Here is a 26380-nt window from a genome sequence, read left to right on the forward strand (position 1 = left end):
ATTTTTCCTTCCTTCCTTCCTTCCTTCCTTCCTTCCTTCCTTCCTTCCTCCCTCCTTTCCTTCCTTTGTCCCTCCCTCCTTTCCTTCCTTCCTTCCTTCCTTCCTTCCTTCCCTTTGGTGATTTTTCCATTACACATGCTGCCTTCTTAACATGATGCACTTATTCCCTGTGCTCACATGAACCTTGAATCCTGGAAGTGTCCAGTGGGATTTACCAATTTGGGTATATTTATTCAGTCTGTTGATTACTTAATGTTGTCATTTCTGAGGATGACTAATGACCGAAAGCAAGTCATTCAGAATCATTGCTCTTATAAAGAGCTTGGCCTCTGCGCTGTTTGGATTTCTGGCCATTTCCATCTTTTGATTTTCTTCTAAGAATCTAAATTATATTTATTCTGCCTACTCTCTATAATAAGTTGTGTATGCATTATTATTATTGTAACTTGACAACTGACTGTTCAAGAGAAGGTAGGATCTTGTTGGTGACGGCTTAAAGAGAGTAACACTTACGCTTGCTCTTCCTGTACTTCTCACATAGCCCCTGGAACTCTGAACACCTATATCTCAAATGCTCAGCTGAGATTAGGCAGCTGAAATCCAGCAAAGGTCAGGGATCGCTCAGAAGGGTCTGGAACACTAGGCTGGGTTTAACATCATTGTATGGGAAAAGAGTAAATGCTAATTCTTGGTTATTTTGGTCAGAGAGAAAAAGGGATCATGTGCTAAGAGACACAACACATGAGCCTTGAGGGTAGTGAGTTTGTGGTTACTCAGTACTCATTTCATTTTGCCTTGTATTAAAATTTTGTTATTATTTCTGTCTCCTATCAAATAGGAAACTTGCATTTTATTAATTTCATCCTACTTCACACATAGCAAACACTCAAAAGAAGCTTGTGAAATGAAGCGAGTGATCCCAAAAGCTCATTTCAACCTTTCCCCTTTGACCTTTGGTCCAATAATTATCAACCAGTGAAATGCTCCAAAGGCAGGCAACCAGGGATAGGAAGACAGGAGGGGCCATCGCAAACTATCAACCAGATCATCAGCCTTGGAAAATTGAATGTCTTGTGTGTATATCTGGTTATTCACAACAATAAAACACAACAATAATGCAGCCTGGAGACCAGAAATTTAACAACTCATATCCTTCCATGATCATTGTATGCTTAACATAAATAATGTCTACCCATAACATTTGTATAACCTTTAAACACTTAATCAATTGGTATTTAATAAATTATTGCCTGCGCAGTGAAAAATAAGCTGGTCTTTTTTTTTAAACAATTTAACTTTTTATTGATTTTGTTTACATAATAAGGAATCAGCAACTACAGTAGTTGCCACTTTAAGTGACCACAAGAAGACAAAATACATAATTATTTTACATGTTTATATTACAATTTTATAGAGTTAACTACAGCATACCCATGTTTTGCTACAACCTGAATTCCTTTGGCCATATTGGTTTTAATTATGTCCAGAAATCATATTTGCTTCTTACCAACTTTTATCAGATGTTAACATTTTCAAATCAAACATTTTTAGAAAAGCTACTGAAAGCAATTTCGTTATAAATAGTCCGTGTACATACTCTTTGTGTGCGGTTTCAAAATTTGGCAAGATGATTACAGACCACAGTCTGATATGGAAAAGGAAAGGGTATTGGGATGTAAATGAGGAGGAAGAACCAAAACTCAGTACATGGTAATAAAAATGATCTAAAACTTAAGTGGGAATAAAAAATATATTAGTTATCCAAAGTTAATTTAAAATCCAAAGTTTGAAATGTCTTTTGTGTTGACAAGTGTCTGAGAAAGTGATTGGGAAGAAACTAATAAACAAGACCGTGAGTGATCTGTAAATAGAATCCATGTGGCATGTGAATTAATTATTGTCATTTCTTTTTGGCCACATCTTGGGGTTTTGGTTTGCTGTGTTGTCACATTAGATGCTGGCAGAAAACAACATTGCTAGCTCATTTCCAGCACGTGGCCCAGGGTTACTAAAGGGAAAAAAAAAAAAAGTAGAAACTCTGCTATATTTTAAGACAGAGTTAAAGCTCTTGGGCCCAATTTATTCCTGCAGTCACTCTGAGAACATTGCACTGTGTTTTGCTGGAACAGAATCAGGACCTTTTGCATTGACGTGACGGGGCAATGACGAACGTCAGGCTAAGAATGGGAATCCGTCCCTGTGGGTTTCCTCCCACCCCACCTCATTTCCTCTCTCTTCCGTTCTCTCTTGTACATATTTTCACACACATATCATCCCAAGTTAACCTAAGGCACTTTGCTGGGGAGATGAAAGAATTAGGCAAGAATGCACAAAGAAAGAGGTCCTTACAGTCCCCAAAAGCACTTTTGCCTGTATGTGACAAAAAAGCACCACATCAAAAACTGTTTTTTATTAGTTATTTATAAAAATGATATAAAAATTAGTAATAAGCTTTACAAGTAGTTGTTAAATTGATTAATTTGTGTGATTTCAAAAAACAGTGTTTTAATTATCATATTACACCTACGCCAGAGACCATTTTGACTGCAGCAGGTGGGAGAGGACCCTGCTTTCTCCTGCGCCCTGTGGGCCCTGCTCCAGGCAACTCACGTCCTGTCCCTTAGGTGGTTACTGGCATCTCTCCATTGTAAAGGTACTAAACGCTGGGGCTGGCCCTTTGTTGAATCATCTGCATGTCCTATAATTGTAGCTAAGTACTTGCAGATGACAGAATAAACAAATAGTGTTTCAACTACAGTAGTGAAAGGAGAATATTTTAATAATCTTGAAAAAAAATCATAGGTAGCATAGCATTTTCTTCGCAGAATACATGAGTAGGAGACTTCAAAGCAGTCTTTGGGGAAAGCATTCCAAACCTTCTCTCTCCTTCCCTTTGTGACATTTGGCCTTATCTGAATGGAGAAAGATTAATGATTTTCAAAAACCTGTCTCTCTGATGCTACCTCCTGATCCTTTAATTATGTTTCTAATGTGAAAAAAAAAAAAAAAGATACACCAGCTAAACTTGCTTTCACATTTTATAGTCCAGCCAGTGGTTTGACGCCATGAATTAAGAAAAGGTTCTTTTAAAGGATTTTTTAAAATTTTGAATTGAGCCATTTAAACTTTACTTAAAGATTCCATTTTACAGTGACACAATTTTCCTTTATATCAGATTCACATGAATTTAAAACATAAACCCCTTGAACAGGAATTCAGAGTGAGTTCAACCTAAACCTAAGTGGTGCAGGAATGTACTGGAAGTTATTAAGAGCTACACTGGAGTGCTGGCTGTGTAAAATTAAGTGCTTTCACGAGGAGGCTTTCTTAATTCTCAAGGCTTTTGTTTTCTCAGGCAATAAATAGCTCACAGAGAGTCATGGGTCACTGTGAGTGTTAAGAAAATCATCACTCTTACACTTTTACATTGTTTTGTGCAAGCACACAGTTGTTTTGTTTTGGCAAACGCCTCCTTGTTTTAGTGACTTCTGTCCACAATAAAGAAAATGAAATTAAGTGACTATTCCTTCTCCTAAGATGAGCTGTATTTATTACTGGAGCGGAAGTTGTCATATCCGTGATCATTAGCTTTGAACTTCAGGCATGACTGCTTTTCCTCCAAGGACTGTTTTTCTTCAAATGACTGGCACCAGCAGCATAGGCATGACTGTACAGAGCAAAGTAACTCGTTAGCCGTTCACATCAGTTACTGTCATGACTCTTCCTACTTTCTAGGGTTCTGACTGTCTGGGCACGATCGGGAGTTCTTGGCCACTTCCTTTCCATGTTCTCTTATTTTTCCCTTTAACAGCATATAATTACACAAGTAGTATATGATAGTTTTTTATACTAGAAAATACAGGGAAAGAAATGTATATCACTAAAACTCACCTTTTCATTAAAATTAAAAGGGAAAAGCACTCATTCTTGATATTTACTCTTGCTTACTTGAGAAATTCTCTTAATATTTGATAAATATATAATTCAAGACTTCTTCCTATGCAAGTAGAAATATTACCACACACCATACATATAAACACACGACCGTGTATGTGCATGTGTGCATGAGTGTGTTATCTTAATAAAATTGTACTATATGTACTACTCTGTAGCCTGCTTTCTGTCAGTGAATTTAATGTTGTATTGATGTTTTTGTCAGCCACGTGTTATGCTCGTGTGCCTTTTTAATACCGTCACACAATGAACTTAGAAAGTACATTAATGTCTCGGTTTGATCCATCCAATTTCTTCTCTTGGATTTTTTTTTTAAATCCCCAAACTTTGTTCATACTGTTTGCTTTCTGAGGATCTGTATGTATAAGGAACTGGGAGGTCCATTGTTTTCTGTTCTCTAAAAAGAGGGAGTCGATCTTGATGAACGTTCTCTTCTAGCTCTACAATTCATGAGCTTATGAGTGGGTAAAGAACTTAAGACTGATTTAGATGTTTTGAGGAAGCTGAGTTCTTTCCAGCAATGAGCTACCAGGGACAAATGGATCATTCCCATATAAGGGAAGGGAATATGTCATTCATATTAGATTGTCGAAGGAGTGAATGAATGGATGGATGTTACAATGCAAGTGGCCAAATGAAGAATAATACACATATTCTACATCAAGTAGCACAACTCTGCTCTACAAGCAAGGTGGCAAAGAGGAGGTAGAACCTGAATTACATGTCTCCATTAGACTTGCTATTCTCATGTCCCATATGAAAAAGATACTAAGTTAGTTATAATCCAAGCCATGCTGCCTTAGTCCAAAACCTACTGAAAATGGGAACAAGGCATTTAACTCATGTTTAGCTCTTATCGTATGACATCTGTCAGACATCAATGCATGTCCTTTTTGTTAATTTTCTGAGCATTTCTCCAAGTACAACTGATTGGTTGAGGCAGAAGGGAGTGGTTGATGAGGATTTATAGGCAGAAATCAAGTAGAGTGAGTTTTGAGCAGAAGTCATATTTTAAAAAATTATCTGTGATGTAACGCAAGGGAATACTGTAAAATAATTGACTAAATCTCTTTAGATATAAATCTGAATCGTTTGGAAAGGTTATATTTGATGCCAGGCTAAAAAAGAGCTTTTTATTTTGAAATACTCTCACCTTAAAGCAGTTTTTGAATCTTTTGCTCACCAAATACAGAGCTATAGGATTAATGCAGGAATTCAGGGAGGCCATGTTGATGCCAATGTAGTCCAACACCAACAAAAAGCTGTAAGAAACATTCCAAAACATGTCTTTGTTGCTTTAAGCCTATATTCCTTGCAAACTCTTGAGTTTTGGGGGAAAAACATTACTCATATACAATAGTTTGACTTTATCACTGGTCTTTGCTCATAATGATCTCTCTCTCTCTCTGTCTCTCTCTGTCATCATGCCCCTCCCTCCCATGCCCAATTCTCTCTTTGACAATAAAATCTCATTCGGAAGTGCTGAGGCTGGCTGAGAAGGCTTTGCGAAGTGCCAAGGAGAATCGGAGCTTATATTTTCAATAGTGCCACCCACTCAACATTTCGATCATTTTATGATCGAATGGAGAGAGCTCTGCCTCTCGATTCTCAGTGTTCTTATTAGTCTGCTTTATTCCTTCCTCTACAACAGGAGTGAAGGGGGAAAAGTGAGAATCGTAACTGCTCCCTAAAGACTAGCAAAATGGTACTCTGTCTCTGCAAGGGACCAGTGGAAAAAAACTTCTGAATGGCGTTTACCTACAAAAATCGGTCTAGTTTACTTTTCTTACCTCAAAAGTTCACATCTATTAGGATCATTCTGATCATAAAGAGTGAGCTTCAAAATCCTGCTGAGGTGAAGGGGAAGCCAGCACAGGGCAAAGACGAGGACCAGGCAAAAGACCGTTTTGGCCACTTCCCGTCTCTGTAATAAAACCATAGTCAGGGACTAAATAGAGGATTCAGATAATCACAGTGTCCCCACTTCCCAAACAGAATATTTAATATTGTTTACTAAAAGCCAGTGGCATTTGTACAAATTCAGAACATCAAGCTTTAAGTCGAATAGTTGATGTGAATTAGAAGTAAAGTGACTAGAGATTCACCTTAAAAAGGTAATGGATCTTTCTAGATCTTTTTAGATTACATAGAACAGAATTATCTCTCGATAGATAATATAAAAATGTTCTTTGTATTTTCAGAAATACTGGAAGCAAGAGAAAGAAAGTATGGTCTAGTGTATAATAATTTTAATTTGTTGTCATTGTAATAATTTTCTTATTCATAATTATAATCGTGAGTCAGCACGTATTTCTATTTTCTTACCTGCTTTAAGTGGTCATTTAAAGCAATCTGCATGCCACTCTTCTTTCTCAACATTTCACAGGTCATCAGCGTATAAAAAAATGCAGTGATGGCCAATGGCAAGCAGAAATAGAAACTAAATAGCCACCAATCTTTAGCTGTCTTGTAAAACTATGGAGAAGAGAAAATTCTATGAGTTAACATTCCTCTGTAAAAAACATCTTCTACACCACACGTTAAATTAAAAAAAAACAACAACATACTCATCTACTTCTAAAGTAGACACATTTCCTAAACACTATATAGAATATTTCAGGCCACATCTACTGAACAAATAACTAAATACTTATACTAAGTATAACAAACATTACTTAAAGGGCATTTCAATTCTCTAAGGCAGTGTGCTGTAATTCTGCTCAAGAATTTAGGCAGTTGGGCAAAATTAAAAATATCTGGTAATTCAAATATTTTTGCCTTCACATAAGCAAATTATCCTTAAGCAAAAACATTCTTAAGGTACTCTTTCTGTGAAATACCACATCTGAATATGTGAAAACATCCTAGTGTTTAAGGGAAGCATTCACTTTTTAACAAGTGTGTTTCCCAGACAAAAATAGATGTGGAAAGGTCTGCATTAATTATTTAGCTAAGAAATGTATGAATCTCACTTACCAATTAGAAAATCAAAGCTGCTTATGACTTAGGCCTTTTTTTTTTTTTTTTTTTTTTACTTTATTTCTGCTCTATCTTTTTTTCCAACTGTGTTGGAGCAGAATTTATGTAATCTATGCAGAAAACTTTTTCCTTTTAACTAATAAGACACAAGAAGATAGCAATCTCATTCTCAATTTCACATTAATGTCCCTCTTTTTTCTTAAGAAAATTTTTTTTAACATTTATTTATTGTTGAGAGACAGAGACAGACAGAGCATGAGCAGGGGAGGGGCAGAGAGAGGGGAGGGACACAGAATCTGAAGCAGGCTCCAGGCTCTGAGCTGTCAGCACAGAGCCTGACGGGGGGCTCAAGTCCATGAATCACGAGATCATGACCTGAGCCAAACTCGGACGTTTAACCGACTGAGCCACCCAGGCACCCCACTTCTTTTTTCTTTTAATTACCGGGATACATATAATCCCTAAAGTTGTATATAGTCTTCTTATATGTGAAATAGAAAATAACCATTGGTGACACCTGCATTAACGCCTCTTAATCCATTCTGTTGGGAAGAGTCTTTTATACTCAAGATCTGTCTTCAAATACCAACATTGCCATTTTCCCCCATTTCCTGATTCAACGTTCTTGAATAAATGGCCAGGACGAAAAATTCTTTGCAATGGCAGCTTTCCCTTTAGATAGAGGGCAGGCTTGCCATTCAGAATCCTTCCACATCCAGGCATCTCCTACTTGATCACTCACTGAACCATCCACTCCCTCTGATGGCTGCTGTGTTGTCTTATGAGGAATACGTAGTAGTTGGCAGTCCTTATGGAGGAGATGAGTAGAAAAGCTATACGTCCCAATCGATCCTCTCATGTGAACTTGCTTTATCTGTATCCCTGAACACCAGGGAATTCTTGTGGAAGTAGTGACCTAGCTTTCCACAGCATGGGTCATTAGTCACTGTTAGCCCCCCAGTCCAGAGGCTTACACTCTTAATTTATGCCAAGGACAGTCATAAATCAATAGCTTTCCAAGAAGGGAAGATCAGGCGGAAAGTAGCTAAATATTTATAAGGCAAGAATGGAAAGGAAAGGAAAAGGTAAAATTCACCTGCATGAAGGCTGTTTTCTGAGTGGGACGAAGCAAGCAGATTCGCAGGTAACGTCCTTTGTAGTCAATGGTTATCATATCAAAACCCACGGCTTCAGGGACTGCCAGAACCACAGAGACCACCCAAATTAAAACAATTTCAACTGCTGTCCATTTTGGAACCCCGATTCCTTTAATTCGACTCCAAGAAGCAACGGCTCGATATCTGAAGTACAAAATAGAATTATTTGTCAAGCTGCAGAGTCTGCTTTTATTGAATTACATAGTTTAGTTTCTAAGTAACATAGCAATCACTAGTATAGTGTTCAGGATATACCTGGCTTAAATATACGCTCTTACCTGTCAATACTTAGAGCACATAGACTCAACACAGTGATTCCCACGGAGGCCTTCTGGATAAAAGGCACCAGCTTACACATCTCAACTCCAAAGGGCCAGTCCTCGGCAAGCAGCTGCATTGAGAAGACATGAAGCTCTGTGAGCAAGATTTTCACACGGTGCCCTCTGAACTGCATTACTTAGTGGACGGTAATTAACATGCAGAGTTAGATAACCAATTCCAGTTCTTCTTCTTTTCCTCATGGATTACTCCTTTGAAAAGCATCAGCGTTCGATATATGGATCAGGAGAGCGGTTGGGAATAATGCAAATGCAGCCAGTTCAGGAGAATTTGTTATGCATACACAGTAGCTTAGGATCCGAAACTCCACCATGGGGCTAACTGGGGCCGATCTTGTAAGTTCCCCTTGGAAAACTGAATGTGGTGCACTGAAAACATCTCTTCTACTGTCGTGGAGTCTCACATGCTCAGGTCATGGCCAAACCAAAATATACATGATAAATGTTAAAAACAGATGACAAATGTGTATTTGCATATTTCCACTTTACTGTAGTCAACTTGAGGGCCCAGAAACTCAGCGGGAATATGCACATTGCTCCTTGAATGCCCTAGACACACTGCTGTGTTAGGGCTTTACTCTAGGTGTTTCCTTATTCTGGAAGGCTCTTTCCCCACAGATCCACTGGGCTAACTCCCTTACCTCCTTCAGATTTTGCTCAAACCTCATCTTTTCAACATAACCTACTTTAACCCCATTATTAGTACAGTAACTAGCCAGGTTCCTGTCTCTCATACCCTCCTCGACTTTCCTTTTTATCCATAGCACCTGTCACCAACCATTGCATGTATTATAACATTTACTTGTTTGTTTTGTTTAGTTTTTGCTCTCTTGAATCCCTAGAGTATAAGGCAGAATATGGCCTCTGCAACTGCCTAATTCAGTTCCTGCCATGTTGTGGATGCCATATTCAAACCCCTAAAACATATAGGCACTGGCTCTACCATGAGTAAAAAGACATAAGTTCTTGCTATTATACATATATGTCTCTCCTTCCGGCTTTCACAATAGATGTACAACCATCTATTGTGAAAACCAGTTAATTTCTTTCTTAGGACAACTGGGTGTGCCCACACTGGTTAATGAATCACTTTAGGTGAACATCTGGATTGAATGTTCCTGAGGTTTTGAAAATAAAGAAAAGTATTTCAAATCAATGTGTGTTTTTTTTAATGTTTTAAAAAATAATCTTCCAAAAGTGAAAACTATTTTGAAACACAATTGAGACTTTCTGTCCTTTCACTTTAGTGAAGTTTCTTTGTGGAGTCTGTCAAGATGTGTGATTGTTCCAAAATGGCACCAAAGGCTGAAATGTGTGTCTAGTATGAATACGACTTCGAGCTCCAACATGAGACCAATTTCGTTTCCAAGTTAGATACAAAAAGTTACTCTGACATGTAGGACAGATGTTGCAAGCTTACCACAGACATGCTTCATCTAGGGTCCTGAAGATCTACAGGGCCAGGCAGGTAACACAGAGGGGTAGAGAAGCCGGGTATAAAGAAGTCATCGGTGTCAGGAAGATAATAAAGAGTGGTAGGGTGTGGGGTAAATCCCATCTAAAAGGGGAAGCTGCTTAAAGAAATGATATGATTTTTGCCAAGGAATCCCACATTAAAAACCAACAACAAAACACAACTCTTGATTTTAACTAAAAAAATCGAATTTTTATATAAAACCTCATAATTATAAAAGTTTTTAACTCATTTAAAAAAATTTTTTTTAACGTTTATTTATTTTTGAGACAGAGAGAGACAGAGCATGAACAGGGGAGGGTGAGAGAGAGAGGGAGACACAGAATCTGAAACAGGCTCCAGGCTCTGAGCTGTCAGCACAGAGCCCGACGCGGGGCTTGAACTCACGAACCGCGAGATCATGACCTGAGCCAAAGTCAGCCGCTTAACTGACTGAGCCACCCAGGCGCCCCTAACTCATATTTTTAAAAAACACTGTCAAATAACATTGTATCAAAAAAATATATCTGTAGATCAGACTACTTGTGACTTCTGGATTAGTCAATTGGGTCAGAATTCTGCTTGTTCATTCATTCATTCATTCATTCATTCATTCAATAAGCATTTATTGAGCATTCACTATATGCCAGGCACCATTCTGAGTACAGGGTGCATATCAGTGAATAAAGCAAACTCCCTGCTCTCCTAGAGATTACAGGCTAGTGAAGGAGGCCTATAAAAAACGCACACAAATATTTAATATGGTGTCATATGGTTATTGCCATTATATGAAGAGGGTATAGTGGGATTTGGAGTAATTTCTTGATAAGCTTCTCAAGCAACATCTTTCTAAAGAGGCAACATATGAGTAAGGGATCTGACTACAGTAAGAGAGTAAGCCATGCAAAGTGCATTCAGGGCAGAGGAAGGAGCAAGTGCAAAGGTCTCGGCGTAAGAAAATAAGCCTAGTGTGCTGACCTTACACAAAGAAGTCTATCAAGACCCAGGCCAAGTGTCTAAGAGATGATGTTGTAGAAGGAGTTGTCTGAATAATTTTTGAGGAAGTACATTGTCCGTTTTTAAACAGGGAAATGGCATGGTCTTATTTATGGTTGAAGAAGATCACTGTCAGGGGAGCCTGGGTGGCTCAGTTAAGCGTCTGATTCTTGATTTGGGCTCAGGTCGTGATCTCACAGTTCGTGAGTTTGAGCCCCACATCAAGCTCTGTGCTGACAGTGTGAGCTTGCTTGGGATTCTGTTTCCCTCTTTCTCTCGGCCCCTCCCTGCTTGTGCTCTCCCTCTCAAAAATAAGTAAACATTAAAAAAATAAAAATAAGTAAAAAGATCAGTGTGGATGCTCAATGTAGAATAGAATGTGGGGTTGAGAAAGGAAGCTTTGATGAGAGATTGTGGTCAGCTGGACCCGGTGGTAACCTGGGGCTGAACGAATGGGTTGCAGACCAAATATATTTTTATATTTGAAGGTGGAGCCGGGAGGATTTGTTATGGTTTGGATATAAGACACGAGGAGTCAGGGAACTAAGAGGTTTGTCACATGAATGATGGAGCCATTCAGACTCATTCATCAGACTCAGGATGCCTTAGGTCTGAACCGGCTATGAACTTAAGATACTTTAAAGGAACTGCCAATTGCCCTTGGAAACATAAGAATAAAAAAGTTCCAACCAGTTCCAAGGACTCTACCAGACCAGCTTCTTATGAATTATCCAGACAATATTTCTAATTCTGATTGCTCTTAGAGGTATCAGGAAAAAAAAAAAAAGAAAGAAAACAAAACTAACAGTTATGTGGCACTTGCAAATAGGTTAGGCATTATTCTAAGCACTTTGCACATACCATATCGTTGACATCTCTGAAGAAATCCTAGGACATAGTACTACTGATCCCCATTTTACAGATAAGAAAACTGAGGCACTTAGAAGGTTATTAACATACTGTGTTGGTTTTAAATACGTCCACAAATTCTTTGCTGCTCTTCCCTTCACAAGGTGAAGAAGACTCGTTTCCCTTTCCTTGAATGAGGGTTGGCTTTAACAATTTGCTTTCTACGAACAGAATGTGGTGAAAGGGATGATGTGTGATGTCGGAGACTAGTCACAAAAGGCATATGGCTTTCTCCTTGTGGTCTGGTGGATCACTCATTCTCAGGAGACCAGGTGCCATGTCAGGAGGACACCCAAGTGTCTGTGGGCAGGCCAGCATGGTGAGGAACTTAGGCCTCCTGAAAACGACTAGCAAAAATTTGCCAGGGGCACCTGGGTGGCTCAGTCGGTTAAGCATCCGACTTCGGCTCAGGTCATGACCTCACAGTTTGTGAGTTCGAGCCCCGCATCAGGCTCTGTGCTGACAGCTCAGAGCCTGGAGCCTGCTTCAAATTCTGTGTCTCCCCCTCTCTCGGACCCTCCCCCACTCACACTCTGTCTCTGTCTCTTTCTCGAGAATACGTAAACGTTAAAAAAAAAAAAGAAAGAAAGAAAAGAAAAAAAGGTGAGACTAGCACAAATTTACCAGCTGTATGAATGAGAGATTCCTCCAGCTTTAGGCAAATCTTCAGAAAACTGAAGCCCGTGGCCAATACCTTGACTGCACCCTCATGAGAGACACTGGACCAGAAGCACCCAGCTAAGTGGTTCCTGAATTCTAGAGCCACAGACGAGATGTGAGATAATAAAAGTTTATTGTTTCAAGCCACTAAGTTTTGGGGTTATTTACTATTCATCATTTGACAAGTAATATATCTGTCCTTGCTTTACTCACTTGGTTACTTGTCCTGGTAACTTGGTTTATTACTCACTGAAGTAACCGATCCACGTTTGAACCCACATGGTCTGATTTTAGAGTCTATATAGCGTTTTGGAGAAACCGACCACAGAAAAAAGATTGTTTAGAATTAAATCAATATTCGCATTTTGACCCATACCTATGTGTCAATGGTAAAAATATCTAGATGCAAAATAAAATCTCTCCTAAGCACGTAGCCATTTCATTCACATAATATCCAAAAATTAACATATTTCCAAATATCTTATTTGCCTCAAACTGTTTCCAGATATGCAAATACTAGGATCACCTAGGTGCAGGCATCAGATGAATCAAGATGAATGAGCGTCCAGGCCACGGAAGGGAAAGAAGTCTGGCCAATGGAAAGGAGCCCTGTACTGAATCCAGGCCCTGTTTTGAGGTTACTATTGTTTTTGGCTCAGCCCAGAAATTGGAGGATTGTTCTTCATACCACTGGGAGGCCTGCAGCTCAACCTCTGACCCAAGTTATCACAGGGGATAGGGAAACACAAACTGAAAATTGTAACCGTTCTCTTCACGTTCGACACAGAGATAGTCAGAAGCCTAATCATAACTGAGGGCTTACAATTTTCTAATCTACCCTTCCAAAGGAAAAGGAACGGCAAACCAGGGAGCATTAACCTTCATCAGCTTTTTTAGCTTTGCAGGCTTTCAATTCAGGCCGGAATGCTGTTGGTCCTGGAAGGCCACAAAAGATGAGAGACAAAGTGTCCACTGTCACTTCTGTTATTTTGTAATGAGAAGGGTGACTTTGGCAACCCCTGCAACCTCCAACCAGAAGGCTCTCTCCAACCAGAAGGCTTTGTGGAGACTCTGAGAAGCCAGCTACCCAGTGGCAGAAACCATGCCCACTTCTGACGCTTATCTTGGTCTTAATGGCTTCCGGTAAGTCTTGGGCAATTTAGTGCTGGGAGCTTATGTAAAATGCAAAGACATCAACCCCTTGCTTAATGGTGAACAAAACCCCAAGTGGAAGTGAGGGAAGATTTACTAAAGTTTAAAAACGAACATCACTCTCAACCAAGGTGCCATCTTTAAATTTCAGTGGAAGAATGTTCTTACAGATTTTTGTGATAACTGGAAATTAATTATTTCACTCTTTGTTGACAAAAATCCTGACATCCAACACCTAATTTGAAGTCCAACAATATAGCTTTCGTCTTGTAGGGGAAATTGATTCTTTTTATTGCAAGAGGAAGTAATTCTAACTTTAAACCCAGCAACAACACATTCTTATTCCTCATGTTGAGTTTTTTCTTTGGACTTCACTCCATTCAATTAGATAACTTAAGGGCAAGACGTGAATACTGAAAACAAATCAAGCACGCAATCAGACAAGTCTCTCTAATTGCAAAATCAATGTTAGAGTTCTGTATTGTTTCTTGGTCTCTGTCACAGGAATTAAATGTCTAGGTTCTGCTTAAAAGTAAGTTTGAATATATATTACCTACCACTAATTAAATGTGAACCAGTTAGAAATTACTCCCATAACTGTTACTCGTTTTCATATTGCAATGACTCAACCAACTAAGAGCTTTTGACACTGTTAGGTCCCACAGTGTGGTGTCCATTCGACACATGATAGCTCACACTTGTGCTCATTCCCTTCCCCTATGGTTTACACTGCTTCCTGAGAACGTTTCTTTTGTATGAATAAAAACAAATAAGTAAATCAACACTAGACTGAAAAAAGACGTGATCGTACTGATTATAAGATTCCTACTCAAGGATGACCATGACTGCACAACTTTATGTTGGAATGGCTGTTTATGAAAGAAAAAAAGGCAATAGCATACAGGGTCACCTGGGTGGCTCAGTCGGTTGAGCGTCTGACTTCGGCTCAGGTCACGATCTCATGGTTTGTGGGTTCGAGCCCCGCATCAGGCTGCCTGCTTCGGATTCTGTGTCTCCTTCTCTCTCTGCCCCTCCCCCACTTGTGCTTTGTCTCTCTCTGTCTCTCAAAAATAAGTAAGTGTAAAAAAAAATTTAGAAAAAATACAAATACATTATTTTTCTATTACATTTAACAATTATTTTTATATTATATATTTTTTCTTAATTTCTAAAAGGATAAATAGCATGAATAGGAAATAAATATCCCCTTTTTATAAGTATTGTTAATGATTCCTACAAAATCTCTCCAACTGGGAGATTTACATTTTTCATTTCTCTTTTTAATTAAAAATCACATTCCTGAGAAATTAAATGGAGAAAACCCTGTTAATACATACCACTGTTAATGCCCAAAGGAATTAAGCCCCATAAAGTCAGGGAATTTGAAAGTTAACCGTCTTGCACTAATAAATGTCCAATCGCTTCATTAACCTTATATACTATTTTCTTTTCCTATTTTTTAAATCAAGAGTATATACTGAGTTTTAACTATTTACTTGTTTCAGAATACTCTATCACATTTTTAACGTCCAGCATAGTGCCTGGCACACAGTGGTCACTCATTAAATGCCTGTTGATTAACAGTGAATGAGTGTGCAATGGATGAATGCATGAATGCAATCATAAGGCAGAAATCTTATGATAAAACTATTGTCATGAACTTTCAGTTCTCATGTTTGGAACAAAGTCTTTAGAGAACTGAGATGGCTACGCATTTATTGTTTGTTTGTTTGTTTTTGTATTGTCTATTCCATGCCCTTCCTTCCTCTTTCCAGAGGATCAGGTCTTCTTGACACATGGAGCCAGGGCCCTGAGGGATTGCGGGGTGATGGTTGGCTCTTCTCTTTTTGGAGTTCCGCCTTCCAAACAGGCTAGAAAAAGTGAAAAGCAAAAGTTCCTCTCCCATCCTGTCGCTCCTACTCAAAGCTGCCAAGGAAATGACTGACATAAAACAGGACTTCTCAATATCTAATGGGATCCTACCAGGAGCTTTAGTTGTAAATTTGGTGGAGATGGCTGCCTAAGCATGGAGATGCTGTAGGACATGATTGTTTAAAAGGCTGGGTGAGCAATGTATTTACAACAACAACCAGGGTTACTTTGCCAGACGGCTGTGATGAAGTGTGAACATTTCTTTCAAATGACTGGTATTATAGAAATGTTTTTACAGTGAGAGTCAAAAGAGGGAAATAATGGAGTGGTTGTGTTTCACAGCTTTGGGAAAGGGTGTATTCTTCTGCTTTTATCTCTGTTTCCTGCAGCAGATAAGAATTTTTCTGCATTTGAACTGGTGTTTTAAAGATAGAGCACGCTTATTAAGGGATTTTCATTTCTTTTTTAATCGTACGTATGGACAGAATTTAAGGTAAGCTGCTGGTCAGGTACACAGAAAATATTTTCTTGACGTATGTCGTACCTGTGCCCTTGGGGACAGGTATCGATTACAAGTTCCATTCTGCATCCATTAAAATGCACTTAATCACCTAAAAATTAGGTCGTGAGGATTAGAAATATGTGGGTCAGAAATAATGCCAGCATAACCCCAGGGGTGACACTTCAACAGACCACAGTGTGAACAACGCCCCCTGGAGTTGGGCGAGACAGAGGTTCTGTCTCCAAGAATCTGTTGCGTGCACACCCGCAGAACAGAGGGTTTTTCCTGCTCTGGAAACATTCCTATGACTTGCTTAAATACAACATTGACTCCATGAAGGTGAATGGAGTTTCCTGAAACAAAATCTCCAGAAGCAAAAAGAAAAGATAAAAAAAATATATCTTAGGAGAAATTTAAGTTTACTTTAAATATATTCTCTGCTAGTGTTACAATGAAATCTATTTCCAAGTCTGTAACAGGTCAATAAATAGATTGCTACTCTCCTATTATTCGAATTCAAGAATAATCCACAGTTTGTGCTTAAAAACTCACTGACATGTTACATATTCTGAAGAGTCCAACTAAGAGCATTAAGAAATACTATTTTCAGACCTAGTAGATTTTTTGATTCATGTAGTTGAACTGTATCTTCTATGATCACTGTGACACGTGAAAAATGTCAGAATTACAAGCCGATGGTCTCGCGGCTCAGAAAGAGACTCTGAAACTTCATGAAGTCAGCAAATCTTATTAAATCATCTCATGTCTTACCTAAACCTAATTCTATCCAGAAAATATCTTTGGGACACCGGTAAGCTACTATGAGAAGACATTTGATTACCATGCGATCTCAAAGCCCTTTAAAATAATTTGAAAACACTGAGCGAGGGGGAAGAAAGATATGTACAACATAAACATCCAGAGGATAGTTTTCCTCCTTTCTGGAAACTACAATTGAGCTAAAGAGGACAGAAGTAGAGAGAGGACACAAATCAGGGGGCATGAAAGTGGCTGTGAGTCTTAGGGACAGAGAATTGCTCGACAAATGCATCTGTCAACTTTGCTAATAAATTTCTGACTCAAGCATGAGCCTCTTTCTTGCTCTTCTACCACCACACTTGGGCTATTTTCTTCGTTTACATTTTCCCCAGAGGGTCTATAGGGGGAAAGAGAAGCAATCAATCTCTAAAATAAAAGCACTGGCAAGAGGAAAGGACAGAAGTCTAAAATTAGAGAAGTTGTTGGGTAAGGTGTACCCGATATACCACACTCAGCTGCCTCCCAAACGTAACCAACCTCGTCAAAGTCTTGAAAGAGATTGTTTCACATCATAAATTACATCTTGAATCTTATTTAAGCTCAGGCTTTATCTGTCAACACCCTTTGAAGCACTTAATCATTTATTAGCATTTGGCATGTTTCTCTAAAAATAATCAACTATAGCATATTAGCCACACAGAGATCACCTTATATGGTTTTTCTTTGCAAAATGAAGCACGTGGCTCCCTGGCCTTGAGACAACAGGGTCTTGGCTATGTCATCCTCTTGTATACCTATGGAAATATCTTCATTCTGAACAACTCATTTAAAGTGAGCAAAGAAAAAATGTAGAGCCTTTGATAGATAAGCCTGGGCATATTGAAAGTAACATTGCCATGACATTTTAAGAGGCTTGGATTTATGGAGTGGCCAGTGGCAGATCAAAAGCAAACGCAAGGACCGTAGAGGCAACCTAGCGAATCTTTCATTGCCCAAGGCCAAGAGTTTGCCAACCATTTTGTCACAGGAATCCACGTGTGGAACAATAAATTGGGAATGTGAACTCTTGAGTTTCCGGATTATTTGAATTACGCTATTGACCTATTATGTAACTATGCCCAATGTTCTCATACAGGAAGAGGAACAACTTCACCCTTCTTTTTCATCTGAACAGTTATCAAAATTATGATTATCAAAGTCCCACTGTCCTTATGTTTTATGTGTAACATCTTTTGTCCACAAGCATCTGTCTGGTACTGACTGTTGCAGGCACGACACTAGGTGGGTGTTGGGGTATTAGTTTTATCTGTTAGTTGATTCTAGGTCATTCAGAGCTAATAGCCTATTAATACTTTTTAAAAGCTAACACTTTACATGTGCTTAATTGGTGCTCTTTAATTTTTTTTTTCTTTAAATAAATGAATCTCAACATATCTAGGTTCCATTTTGGGTTCAAAGAGCTTCTGCCACTAGAATATCTCTAAATATTATAAAATGTTAGTAAAATATCTCAGTTACTTAACTGGAGATGAGGAGTGTTATTATCTTGGAAGAAATCAGACTCCCCTATCCAATGATACTTTTACTTCTTATGTTGCTCTATGTGCATAAACCTCCACTTACCGATCAGAAAATTATGACTTCAAAAGTTAAATCTGATGGCGTTCCACTAACTTTTACTTATAACTATGAAACTAGTCAATTGCACATAAACTTGTTAATTACTAGAAGTAGTCTAAGTTTGGAAGTGAGGAAGGTAAGTTTGTTCAGAAAGATAGGGTGTCATAAGCAGAAAATGTCTGATTACCTGACAAGGTCACTTCACTCAAAACTCATTTGTGGGTTCAGTGAAGCAACTCCACATTTTTACATGCCAGCATTTAAATGTCAGGTATACCCTACCTTAACTAGTTAAACATTAAAGATCAGCGATTTTGCCTTTCAGAACTATGAAGGCAGGCTCTTTGCCTCTAATAGTAGCTTACGAAATCTTAACAGCAAAGCCATTCAAAGGCACCCCACCACCGCCGGACATCTGATTACATGTGGATCCTTATCAAACCAATGTCCATACCGATAACCTGTCTTCCAGTTCACAAGCAGATTCGTTTGCAAATGCAGTTTGCTTACACATAAAGGAAGTTACATTTGAGAATTAACCGTATTAGCTCAGTTACCCATGCCCATATAGCACTGAGAGTGAAATTGTTAAATGAAATCCAGAGATAGTTTAAAAACTCATTATTTGCTCAAGAATTTTTAGTTGCTTGAGAAGTTAAAAGAAGTTAAGTAAATTTTAACTTGAACTTGCCACCAACCTTTGTTAAATATCACTGCTAAACCAAACGAAGCCAAACGAACTAACTAACCAACCAATCAGCCACCAACAACATAAAACCTTCACGGCATCCAGAAGTATACCCCTGCTTTGCTGTTTGTACACAGCTGGGACAGCTTTGACATCAGTGCTACCGCAACTTACTAGTCAGATAGGTTCTCATAGGCAACAGACATATCGGTTACCCCATTCACCGCAGTCTATACAAGGAAGGACACAACTAGCCTGTGAGTAAGAAGAGATTCATCCTCACATCATATACTTATAAATACTGGCTTTTGGTTCAGGTACATGGATATAGACCATGTAAATATTGGCATGGTGATCCATGTATATACTAGAGATAGACATTAATACATGCATATCTGTATGGAGATGTTATATAAAATAGTGACCCAAACTAAGAGTACAACCATAACTTTGGGGCATAAAATAGAGATATATATCAAAATCACAAATGCACACATCCTTTGATTTAGTAATTGTAGTTCTAGAAATTTTCAGATATAGTCACACATGTGTGCAAAGCCATTTGTATGAATCTATTATTTGTAGTCACATTTATAATGGCAAAGCTGAAAAAAAAAGCCCAAACAAATTTTCATTCTTACACACACACACACACACACACACACACACACACACACACACATTTATTTTTTTCTTACTAGGTGCCAGGCACTGTGCCAAATGCTATTTACCTGTCTATTTATATGTGTTTATATGTGTATACACCTGTGCACAGAGATATAAAGATACATACATACTTTTAAATATCCGCTTTGGATGACTGCCTTTTCCATTTTCATCTGGATGGACTTACATAATGTAACATGTTAGAGCCTTAGCAGACACTGCTGGGAAGGATAAGCCAGACTCTTCTTTTCAGCATATTTACATGAATATGCATATGTGAAGTACTTCAACAGTTTCCTTTGTCTGGGTTTCCTATGATACCTCTGTGGCCTTCATCATAGGATTTCCTCTCAGCCATAGGATACCTGGTGAGAGGACTGATTCTACCTGAAAGTTTCCAGAGACCTAGTTTCTTGAGGTAGAACAGATCTATATCCTAAGGGTTGTCAGCACCTCCCTGTGAAGTCCTGTCCCATTCTACAGCAGTATCAGAGACTATGACATTTTGGGGTTTGTCAACTTTTTTGAATGCTAGATTTACTGAACTCCAGATTAATGTAATAGATTCACATTGATGTCCCTTGGGTGTGCCAACAGATGGGTTAGGTGGGCTCTATGAAATTGCAAATGTTGTGTGTGTGTATGCATGAATGACATTTTTTTGCATTTTAATATATTATAATTATTATATCATATTAATTATAATATATGTCAATTGTATATAATATATACAATTAAATGGATCCTGAAAGATAATTGTAATATCCCACAAAAACAAAATTAGAGATCATTAGTTTAGGGGTGCCTGGGTGGTTCAGTTGGTTAAGCGTCCGACTTCAGCTCAGGTCATGATCTCAGGGTTCGTGAGTTCGAGCCCCATGTCGGGTTCTGTGTCTACAGCTCAGAGCCTGGAGCCTGCTTTGGATTCTGTGTCTTCCTCTCTCTCTTCCCCTCCCCTGCTTGTGCTCTGTCTCTCTCTCTCTCTCTCTCTCTCTCTCTCTCTCTCTCTTAAAAATAAATAAACATAAAAAAAAATTTAGAAATCATTGGTTTAGAGATTAAAGTCTCCCAGTTTAGGATAAGTTTAAATGGCATTCATAATTCACTTAAATTACTTTGTGTTAAGTATAATACCTGATTATGCTGAGGTTCTAAATGCATTTTTAAAAACTTACTTATATGGTTGGGCGCCTGGGTGGCTCAGTTGGTTAAGCATCTGGCGTTGGTTTGGGTCACGATCTCACAGTTCGTGAGTTTGAGTCCCACCTCAGGGGAGCACGAACCTCACTTCGGGTGAGCTTGAGCCCTGCTTCTGGTGAGCCCCGCTTCTCTCTCTCTCTCTCTCTCTGTCTGCCCCTCGCTCACTTGTGCCCTATGTTTCTCTCTTTTTCAAAAAAAAATAACTTACTTATATGGCATCACAATTATTTAGGAGAATAAATGGCTTTTAACTAGTCTGAATTGGGTGTTTTTTGTAAAATAAAGCCTTTAAAATAACAGTGATATTATCCATATTATGTACTACAGATCATCTGAAGGGGAATTTCAGGAGATAGAAATCCTCACATGACTCAGATTAAAGCTGGAAATGTTTACCAAGTACCCTGCCGTGTGGCAGTGTGTCCTGTAATCCCACCAGGGCATGCAAATGAGGTTCTAAGAATACTGCATGCGAGAGAAGGCAATGCTGGGTCTGAGCTCACTCAGTGCAGAGGGAAAGGGAAGGCCCCAGGTCTAGGAAGACTTAGAACCTTCCGGGTTCTAGGGCCCAGATGGCCCGGGTCAAAGCCGTAGTTTCACCACTGTCCAGTGGTGCGACATTGGGCAAGTTACTTCCTCACCTGTCCAACACGGAGTTTTCCTGTAAAACAGGGATGACAACAGTACTCCTCCCTGGGGTTTGCTGCAGTGATTTAGTGATACTGACCAAGAACCTAGTGCATAATAAATGGCAGCCATTATTATTATATTATGCTTCAAGCGACACATGTTTACACGCAAGATAAAAAATAAACTAAAAGCTAGTATGTAGCATTCCACGTTGGCAAACTTGGCAATGGGACCTTATTCTTTGTGATGGATGTGTTTATGACCAATATAGATGACTGGGGGGCCGGATTTGTACTGACTGTTTACTTCAGAAGTAAAAGCACAGTTTTAACAGATTGAATGGCTTCAGGCAAAATGATGCAATTTCCTAGGGAAATCATAAAGAAAACTGAAATGAAAGTAAAAACTGTGTGCCCTCCACGCCCCCCACCCCGGGAGTCAGATATTCTCTGGTTTATCAAATGTAATCATGTGATCAGAGAAAGTAAGAAAGTAAGAAAGTCCTCCCCAAGGAGACCTTTCACACAATTCTATGCAAGCCTAGCAAAACTGGATTGTAGTCTCCCTTTTCAGAAGGCTTTTTATTTCACTCATTTAAATATTTTGCAACATCCACTCTACAGTTTCTCAAGTTAGTTTTGACGAATTGAATTGAAATTCTTTTGTCAAATTGGAACAGTCAGAGTTGGTCGTTGGGGCTGCTTAAGAAGTAAGTGCATCACTTCTGGCTCTAACAGAAAGAACTGTGACTGCATCTAAGGGACCATTTTCGATTGCACCTCTCCCAGGAAACACTCAGACTTCATGAGAACAAGTTGCCATGCAGCATTTTAGGATTTCTTCTATTTATCCCGCATTTGTGGGAGTGTTTCCTTCCAGAGCCTGGATCTTAATCCGAATCCTATATCTACACTTCAGAAATTGCTAGAATTCCCTTAAAGTATGGTTATTTGGATTAGGATTAAAGGCATGTCTTATGGTGCTTCCTGCCACAAAGATCAAAACATCCCCTATCACCCCTTCTCAGCCTCCATGCCACATTTTCCCCCTTGTACTGAGCCCTGGATTAGCTTCAGGCAAATTCCCAAAGCACATTCCCTTTCCCTTACACTTTGGTTCTGTTCTTATGTGTGACTTTCTACTGCTGATCATGATGGGTAAGCAGAGTTTTAGATCCTTGCATGGGCTTTAAAAATTTTCTGGCTCTTTCACCCAGGCTCTTTTCCTTAACACCACAATACCCCAGTAGCTGGGCACTAACAGCCTCATTGTAGAGTTGAGGAAACTAAGGCCCAGAGATGTCGGGATGTGTCTAGAGTTCCAAAACAACCTGGAGTCAAATAGTGCGGGGGTTTATGTCCTGCCCTAGCTCTCTGTGCCCGGTTCCCTGTGGTAATCACAATCAACGTTAGCAGCTGAAACCATTTAGAGACTTCACGCTGAGTGCTCTTTGGTTTGTTCTCAAGGTAATCGATGGGGGTACAGCTTGTACTTTGGACCTGAGAGATTGGGGCTTGAATCCCACCTCCATCTCTTACTAACTGTGAGGCTTCGAACATCTTGTCGATCATCTGTAAAATGGAGAAATACCTACTTGCGGGCTGTCAAAAGTAGTAAAGGGAAGTAACCCATCCTTTCCAGGGCTTGGCCCGCTGTAGACATGCACTAAAGAGCAGGTGCAGTGCAGTCATTCACAGCAGGTGAAGCGTGTTGGTGTACTCTCTAATCTGGTCTCTTTCTTCTAGCCCATTTGTTTCCTAAAAAACCCAATTCCAGCTCCTCTACTTTTAGGGCCCTCCACAAAAATGCCTCCCAAGGTTAGTGTGCATATGAATCACCCAGGTATCTAAAGATGCGGATTCTGCTTTTGTAAGTCTCGGCCGGAGTTGCAGTTCTAATCAGGCTCTCTGGTGATATCGGTGCTGCCAATCTGTGGACCACATTTTTTTTTTTTTTTTTAGAGACAGTGGGCCCAGTGAGCTAGGCTTAGGGACTAAATACTTCAGGACCAGTGGTTCTCAGAGTTTACAGTTCATCCTCATCACATGGAGGGCTTGTTAAAAATACATACTACTGGGCTCTATCTCAGAGTTTCTGAAATCAGTAGGTCTGAGGTGGGGCCATACAATGTCTTTTCTAACATGTTCCCTCCCAAGTGATGCTGATCCTGCTGGTGTGGGGATTATACTTGCTGGAGGCTTAGCCTAAGGTTACTGAAGACCAGTAGGGAATTTGTTTCCAATGCTAGCTGACTTTTAGGAGGCTATGGATCTTCTAGAGTAAGCATCCCCCAAAGGCTCTTCCGTCTTCCTCCTCCTACCTAGGCACCCTCCCGTCAAAATTGGCCCTTTACCTTGTAGACAGTGATGGGGATGTCAATGATGATGTGTAGCAGGTCTCCCAGAGCCAGGCTGGCTATCAAGATATTAGGGCCGTTTCGCATGCACTTGTTCTTGTAAATGATTCTCAGCAGTGTGGAATTCCCGATGATGCCCAGCACGAACACTAGACAGGACACCACCGTGTTGATATACTTGAAAGTCTCCTTGATCTCAATGGATCTCTCGCACGGTGGAGGCGAGCGTGGCCGGGCTCCGGTTGTTCTCCCTGCTTTAGGCATCTGCGGGGGTGCAGAAGTCGACGGCACGCTGGCGTTGGCATCCTTCGGCCAGGAAACCTCGGCGGGGGGCGTCATTATCTCTCCGGGTCCCGGAAGTGGCCGAGTGGCCCTGGTCGATGGGAATCCCCTCTCTTCTCCCTGGACCCCCGCCACGCCGCAGGCGATGACCAGCGCCAGCAGGGCGCGTCCGCGCAAGCTTGGCGGCGGCCGCATGCTGCTGCCTGCTCCAGTGGGCGTCGGGTGGCCGCTCTGCAGCTGTGAGTCTGGAGAACCGCAGGGAAGAAAGACTGGAAGCTTGGGGCAGCTACCCCAGCCACGCCCCTGCAAACCGCTAGAGCAGAGCGCAGCCGCGCGGCGAGCGTCCGCGCGCAAATGTAACTCAAGTTTGCGCGCCAGTGCTAAACCGGCGCGCGTGACACTTCTGAGTCGCTCGACTGTCCTTCCCGAACCAGCTTTCCCTGTGCTTTTTCCTCCCTTGCGATCCCCCGGGGGATAAGTGACTCGCAGTGGGGCGGGGCATTCTGGAAGGGGTGTGCCAGAGAGAGAAGGCTGGGTGTCTAGGGCTTAGCTTTGAGCTCTTTGGTGCGTCCCGGGGAAGCACAGTCGTTCTGGCTAAGGGTGCGTGGGGACTGGGGGGATCGAGGCACCCAGAGGCCAAGGGCATATGCCAGCCTCTGCATTTTGCTCCGCAGGGAACGCGGAGTCTGAACGTCAAGACTCCTCCGGGTGGTGGAAGCCGCTACTCCCCAGCCGCCTGCGCTCCGATCGCCCCGGCGCCCGCCGGAGTGCGCCGGCTGACCCACACAACTCGTCCGACTTGGGGGAGTGTCAGCATGAACTTCGAAGCGTCTGTCCCCTCTAAGTGGCTGCAAACTTTTATTTGCTCTCCTTTACTCCAACCTCATTTTAATTCATTGTATCTATGCGTCCTTTTTTTTTTTCTTTAATTAGATTTAAAAGTAGATATCCCCAAACTCCCAACCCAAGCTGAAGCCCCAGGACAAGGTTCAATGACTAATTTTAACTCAACACCAAGCCAGAATGTTTACCTCGCGAATGGGAAGCACCGGGAGCAAAGCGATGAGCGGGGACCTCCTTCCCGGGACGCTCGGCTCGCAGGTCGGTTCCAGCCCGCTCTAGGGGGCGAGCACGCCTCCCTTCAGGGCCGGGCGGTCCGGCTCTGAGGAAACGCCTAGGGAATGCCAGACCAAGTAGCCTCCACAGTTGCTCGAGGTCTCTGCCGTCCCGAGACAAGTACTTTTATTCATTCGTCCTTTCCCCATCAATCACCGCCAGACTCCTCCCGCGCCTTCCGACCGCTCTGCAACCTTTCCCCCTGGGCGACGCCTGGACAGCATCAGCAGGAGCTGCCCGCTGGCCAGGGCAGTCCCCGGCCGGGGACGCGTCCGAGAGCCTGCTGCTTGTCAGCGTTCTGGGTTCTCCAAAGCACCAGCCTAAACCAAGGACAAGTTTCCACGCACCAGACTAGAACGGGGTTCTGTATTGAACGAGTTAACCTGGACTTTCAGTGCGGAAGGCGACTTCTCTTGCCTTTAAGTACCTATGCCGCGGTGATGTAGACGACCTGGTGAATTTGGGGGCTGTGCTCTTTGCTGGTTTTGGTTCGCCCTCAGATTTCAAGTCCACATCGCTCCCAACACAGAAAAGCTCTCTATTCGTTCTTCTCAAGCCCTGGTGCTGCCCTGGGAGAGGACTGGCATTCCTCCTTCATTTTTTCTAGCAGTGGCTACTCTTTCTTCCTGCTGTGCCCTCAAGTGTTTTGTTAGGCCACCTCGGGGTGGGGTGTCCTACCCCACTGTTATACTGTCGGGGGATTTGATACCTATAGGGTACATATAAATAATCAGAAAGCTGCCATTCAAATTCAAGGTGATTTCTTTTATCAGGCAGAGCGATAAAATCCTTTCTGCCCATCTATTCTTGAACTCCCTTTTTATGGGGGTAGAGAGAAATAATGGTGAGTGGCAGTTTTAGCTGAAGATTGTATGAAACAGGTCAGATATAGGCTGTGCAATGCACACTGGCTCTTCCTCTGCTGGACTCCACCCAACTAAATCCCTGTTCAATCTGTAACGTTTCATGCCTAGGAGGAACCATTCCGTGCAGAGATTCACGCAGAGACTAGGTGGTTCATTCATGGCTTCACAGCTAATTGATAGCATAGCTGGGGCAGGAACTGTAGATTTTTGTTGTCTATGCAATGC

At 40.8% G+C, this 26380-nt stretch overlaps 1 protein-coding gene across 1 annotated transcript; it reads right to left on the reverse strand.

The window, feature by feature from the left end:
• Positions 1 to 1275: 1275 nt before the first annotated feature.
• Positions 1276 to 25339, reverse strand: EDNRB (endothelin receptor type B). Its single transcript, XM_015061833.3, has 8 exons — positions 25205 to 25339; positions 23889 to 24418; positions 8369 to 8481; positions 8030 to 8234; positions 6280 to 6429; positions 5745 to 5878; positions 5108 to 5216; positions 1276 to 3667 (listed from the first exon to the last, which is right to left on the reverse strand). Exons 2-8 carry the CDS (start codon positions 24366 to 24368, stop codon positions 3533 to 3535), a joined length of 1326 nt encoding a protein of 441 aa, XP_014917319.1. The 5' UTR covers positions 24369 to 24418; positions 25205 to 25339; the 3' UTR covers positions 1276 to 3532.
• Positions 25340 to 26380: the final 1041 nt, after the last annotated feature.

The sequence above is a fragment of the Acinonyx jubatus genome, chromosome A1, assembly GCF_027475565.1.
Source record: "Acinonyx jubatus isolate Ajub_Pintada_27869175 chromosome A1, VMU_Ajub_asm_v1.0, whole genome shotgun sequence".
Taxonomy (NCBI): Eukaryota; Metazoa; Chordata; class Mammalia; order Carnivora; family Felidae; genus Acinonyx; species Acinonyx jubatus.

Coding starts and splice junctions, on each gene's coding strand:
- EDNRB (XM_015061833.3), bottom strand. CDS start 24,368: ATGCGGCCGCCGCCAAGCTTGCGCGGACGCGCCCTGCTGGCGCTGGTC. Junction 5,217..5,744: donor AATAGATGTGAACTTTTGAG/GTAAGAAAAGTA, acceptor TGTTTCTTACAG/CTTTTTGTTGGTGTTGGACT. Junction 3,668..5,107: donor GATTCAAAAACTGCTTTAAG/GTGAGAGTATTT, acceptor TGCTCTGTACAG/TCATGCCTATGCTGCTGGTG.